Source organism: Malurus melanocephalus, unplaced genomic scaffold (genome assembly GCF_030028575.1).
Source record: "Malurus melanocephalus ecotype Western Australia unplaced genomic scaffold, MMel_1.1 scaffold_62, whole genome shotgun sequence".
Classification (NCBI taxonomy): domain Eukaryota; kingdom Metazoa; phylum Chordata; class Aves; order Passeriformes; family Maluridae; genus Malurus; species Malurus melanocephalus.
Genome location: NW_026623294.1, coordinates 2,516,584 through 2,521,618, shown reverse-complemented (window position 1 = coordinate 2,521,618; position 5,035 = coordinate 2,516,584). Strand labels below are relative to the sequence as shown.

The following is a 5,035-nucleotide window of genomic DNA, read 5'->3' as shown; positions in this document are numbered from 1 at the left end:
AGGAGCCCCCAAGGCCACCCCCTGCAGCCATCTGGGTGCTGCTGCTCTCCCAGCCATGGCACTGCAGAGATACCTAACACAGACCCCGGTGTGTGCTGAGCTGCATGCTCGTGTTTGCGGCGAGGTTTGGGTGGCCAGTGCAGAGACAGATCCTCATCCTTGTTTTAAAATTAATACACCTCTCTTYCAGGGGCAGCTAGTGCCAAATGTGACTAATGCATTTGTCTGGGCAGAGAATAGCTGTGGGTGGTAGGGGTCCTCTGTGGCACCTGAGCATCTGGTCTCTGTAGAGCAAATTGGGAATGGGATTTTGAGCTCTGCACAAACCAATTCCAGAGAAAAGGCCACCTCCTTAATGGTCCAGTATTTCTTATCTGTGAGATGCTGCAAATGCAGGGAGGGAGTCACTGCTCTCCCCACAGGCATTATGCTGAGCAAGGAGGGAAAGAGAGGCAAAGGCAGGGTGAGGATATGGTGGGAATGAAGCCTGTGTGGCCAAAGYGTGAGGATTCATCACAGCACAGGACAAGACCTGGCTGTTCCTCCAGGCTCTGGGAGCTGCCATTGCCTAATGTGTTGTACAAATGATAAATTCATCCAAAGTCTGTTGTAATAAGGAAAAAAGTAATCTTGGTCAAAACCCAGATGGTGTTGGACCATGACTAACTAAAGAAACACAGAAGCACCACCCAACACCCTTCAGCATCCAGAGAGCAGGTCCTGCTGGTGTTCCCAGGATATTTTCTGTCCCAAGATCATCATACCCTTGCATTAAGACAATGTGTTTCTTACCAGCTCTTTGCTCCTGTCTGTCACCAGGCAATCTATAAGATGGTTTCTTCTGTAATGAAGATGCCAGAAGATGAGTCAACACCAGAGAAGAGAACTGAGAAGATCTTCCGGCAGATGGACACCAACCGTGATGGTAGGCACCCTCTGGATGGGTGGCTGGGGTGTCCTGCACACGTGGGACAATCCACAGGGCCAACAGGGTGCAGGCAGGCAGGACTTCACCTTTCAAAGTTGCTTTCCTGGGGATTTTCCATGGGTTCCCTGGCTTCCTTCCATCAGTCTCATCCAGAGGCTTGACAGGTGTGCTGCAGCCCACCCATGTGCTAAGTCAATGTGTTTCTTTTCTAGGAAAGCTCTCTCTGGAAGAGTTCATCCGAGGCGCCAAGAGTGATCCCTCCATAGTCCGTCTCCTGCAGTGTGATCCCAGCAGTGCCGGGCAGTTCTGAACCTGTCCTTCGGATGAATTATGTATCTGCTTTTTTTTTTTTTTTTCTTGCCAAACAACATTCATGGTAGTGTTGCCTCTGTATGGCCAATTATGCCTTCATTTGTGGCATCTTATAGCTTCTTTTGTTGTGGATTAATTATAAGAATGCTGAATTGTTTTAACAATTTGTCCAGAGCACGGGCAGTACTGTTTTAAACAGATATTGTGGTGTTATCATTGTTTTTAAAATTTCATTTTGTTTTGTTTGTTTGTTTGTTTGTTTTAATGTATTTGTTTCGGAAAGTATGTGTTGAAGAGGAGTAAACCAACAACAAACCCCTTGGCAGCAAACACACACTGACAGATTTTAGATTGCTGCTTTAGTTGTTATGTGTTCACCTGCAGGACCTGAAAGTGTAGTAAGGCTGAACCAAAGGGGTTGTGATGAGTGGGGTAGGATTCACCTGGAACCTCCTCTCCTGTCCAGGRGGCACCAGTTGAGGTCAAAGACAGGACTGGGAAGAAGTGTGAAAGTGCAAAACATGTGTGGGGTGTGTCATCCACTCCTTGCCTCATTGTTTCAATGCTGTGAACACTTTCCAGGTTGTGAAGGAGAAGGGACAAAATGAAGGTTAGCATTTTTTCACTCGGTTTACAGTGGTTGAAGTCACATGGCTTTATCTGAAAATTCAGCAATTTGCAATCCTGATCTCCAAATCCACAACTGACAATACCTCTTGCCATTTGGGATCAGCAAAGGCAGACACAGATATGAAAAGCTGGGTCATGACAATGAATTTAAGGGAGATACATGTTGAATGTGAAATTTTTCAGGTTAGTAATAAAGCAGTTGCTACAAAGGAGAGTGGGCATTCCTCACGGACACCTGCAAGCAGCTCCAGCTGAGGCACATCTGCTGTTCTGAATGCTCTTGCATGGCAGGAAGTTTTGGGGGTGTTTTTGTCTCTCTCTGTGTAGCTAACAGAGTTTCTGGCCTGCTCTTAGGAGAAGGCTGTCGTCAAAACTTGTTTTAAACATAAAATTGTAGCATTTATATTTCATTTATTTTAGTAAAGTTCAAAAAGTCTGTACTGAAATGAGGAAATGGTACGCTTTATGATATATTTATATATATAAAAATTAAAACAAAAAAAGATCAGCTCTTGAGAGAAATGTTGAATGTTTATCTTTTCGCCTAGATGCAGGAGTTCTGAAATTTGCTGCTGCAAAATTTTATCCTTTGATCAAAGTTGCTGTATGCAAAGCTAGTACACACATGTGGGATTTCTTAGGGACTTTACAAGTGCTGTTGCAACAGAAAAGCTGGAAAAGCTTTAGGGACAGGAGGCATTATGCTGACTAAATTGGCATTAATGAGTCATTAGCTGCAGTCTGCTTTGTGATCCTGTTGGAGAGGAACCCATGCAAGCATCGCATGGTGTTGGGAATTCATGAGCTCGTTAGAGTAACCTTTGTCTGACAGGCAAAGTTGGCATTTTGTCAAGTGACCTTGTAGATGTTAATCCCCAGTAGCCTTAATTTAAAATAACCCAAGTAAAATAAGTCTGCTTTGCAGATGATGATTAGCTARGTACTAATTAGAAGTCATGAATAAGTAGTTGAGTATAAATAATTTTCTGTGGAACACTAGCTAGCTTGTACAATAACTGACAGAAACAATCCTATACCTATTTTTTCAATACCATTTGCTTTGCTAGGTGTGGAATGCAAAGCATGTTAAGAGAAAATAAAARTAAATTGAAAATACCATTGTTAAATCAGTTGTACTAAAATTATTATGAGTGGCTAATGGCACTCAATAAATGTCTTCAAGCACACACATTTGTCTCAATCCCAAAAATCTAATTGATTATATATTTCCATTACATTCATCAAAATACTGAGCCAAGAAATACTGAGTGTGGGAAAAAAAGAAAGTGAAGGAGTCCCAACCACAGACACAAACAGGTTTCAATACCCAGCGCTCTCAGGTGTTATGAGCAGCACTGGCAAGTTTTACACCAATTCTTTTGGCTGATGAAAATGTTCCCTATCTCCTTCTCCCAAGTCTCCATTAGACACCATGTGCACAGATCCAGTTATTCAAAGGAGAGTCTATGCCTACCTTCTTCAAGGTAATTGTCTGCTTTACCTGGAGAGGTTCTGGCCCTCTCCCTCTCATCCCCTCATGGATTTTGAAAGTCATGYTCTGTCTTGAGTGCTTTAGGGTTGCTTTTCATCAGGAGAAGCCTGGCCAGACCACTGGGGATTGCTGCAGGAAGGTCAGTGGGCATCACCCCCCATCACTGACCAACACCCCCTCTGCCAGATGGGAGTGACCCGTGTCACCACCCAGCTGTTCCAGGGGTGCTCCATCACCACCCCTGTGYAGGCAGGACGAGGTGACACCAGAGGATCCCTGCTGAACTTCCAAACTCCCGGCTCAGGGCAGGCACCCGTGTCCAAAGCACCCAGACCTGTGGCATTGACTGAAGGTGAACTCAGACACCTTCAACAGTTCCRTCTTCTTAATGCTGTGAAAGCAGTTGCATGTGACCAAAGCTTTTAAAACATTGCCTTTTATTTTCATATCACCTCTTTTTCATTTTACAAGATACTTCTGGCTCAGAACCTGATCTCTTTGTTTTTGCTGAGTAGCTCTGGGGCGTTGGGGCCAGGCTTGTCTCCCGTGTTACTCCCACACAACACACATTTGAAATCACAGCCTGTGTTTTGACCCCAGGGCAGCAGAGATGTAATGCTTCCCACAGTTCACAAAATTTGGAATAATAAGAATTAGCTTACAGCTGCAGAGGACATAGCTGCAGATAAGGGTATTGTATAAACATTTACAGAGTGAACTAAGGTTATTCTTTTACCTGACTGCCACTGATGATTGGTATTATTTTAAATTATTAACTATTCCTTTCTTTCTCTGCCTCTGCATGTACTTAAAGAGTGATTCATAGCTGGAGTTGTGACAGGAACATCTGCAGACCTCCGAGCAGCAGGACAGCAGTGGGGTGCTGTGCCTCAGATTGAAATTTTCCGCTTTGCTGTCATTTGCATTTGCAATTGTAGCTGCCTTCACAAAGCTTTTGGAGGCAAAGTGGTGCATCCTGTATAAAACAGCACAGCAAGTCAGACGCTTTTGAGTGATTTGTTAGCAGTATCTCTGTGCAGGAAGGATGGTAGATGGCACATTGTGCTTTTGTGGATGCATTCTCTAGTTTTAGTTGCATGTGCAGGACGCAGCCTTTATGCATACGTTGTCCAAAGGAATTAATGAGTGCATCCACGTGGAGACTGAACTCATGGAAAATGCCAGTCCCATTTACCTGATGTTTCCAGCCAGCTTGTCAAACCCTGGGCCAGAAGATGTGAAGTGAGGACTATGACTGGGAGTTTTGTAGCCTCTCTTTGTTTTAGGGTGCTTTGGGAAGGGAAAGGGAAACACAATCCTTGTAAAACCAGCACATGTGTCTTTGTGAGCACTTAAAGTTTGAGAGGGACAAGAAATATTTATGCTTCAACATTATTTGTGGACTGTCAGTTCACAGCAGTGATGCTCCTTAGGCACCCAGAGCTATGATGTTCCTTTGCTGTTCTTAGGAGCTTGTAGAATTTTTATCTTATTGCTGGGGCATTTTGTCCTTTGTTGTTCTGTGTTATAAGGCATAACCTCCACATTTTCTGCTGCTTAGAACAGTAAGCCAGAAGCGTGCAAATTCTGTATTTGGATGAGGTCTGTGGGCAGAAATATTGCACACCAGCCCAGGAAGTAGTCACAGATGAACAATTCTCCATGGTTTGAAC

General features: G+C 43.9%; 1 protein-coding gene across 1 annotated transcript in view; it reads left to right on the top strand.

The window, feature by feature from the left end:
- Positions 1 to 4,418, top strand: part of NCALD (neurocalcin delta) — a 52,082-nt gene extending 47,664 nt beyond the window's left edge. Inside the window, exons 3-4 of the mRNA XM_057366293.1 lie at positions 820 to 925; positions 1,141 to 4,418. Of these exons, the coding sequence (XP_057222276.1) occupies positions 820 to 925; positions 1,141 to 1,238 (204 nt within the window). The 3' untranslated portion in view covers positions 1,239 to 4,418. The remainder of the gene's footprint in view (positions 1 to 819; positions 926 to 1,140) is intronic.
- Positions 4,419 to 5,035: the final 617 nt, after the last annotated feature.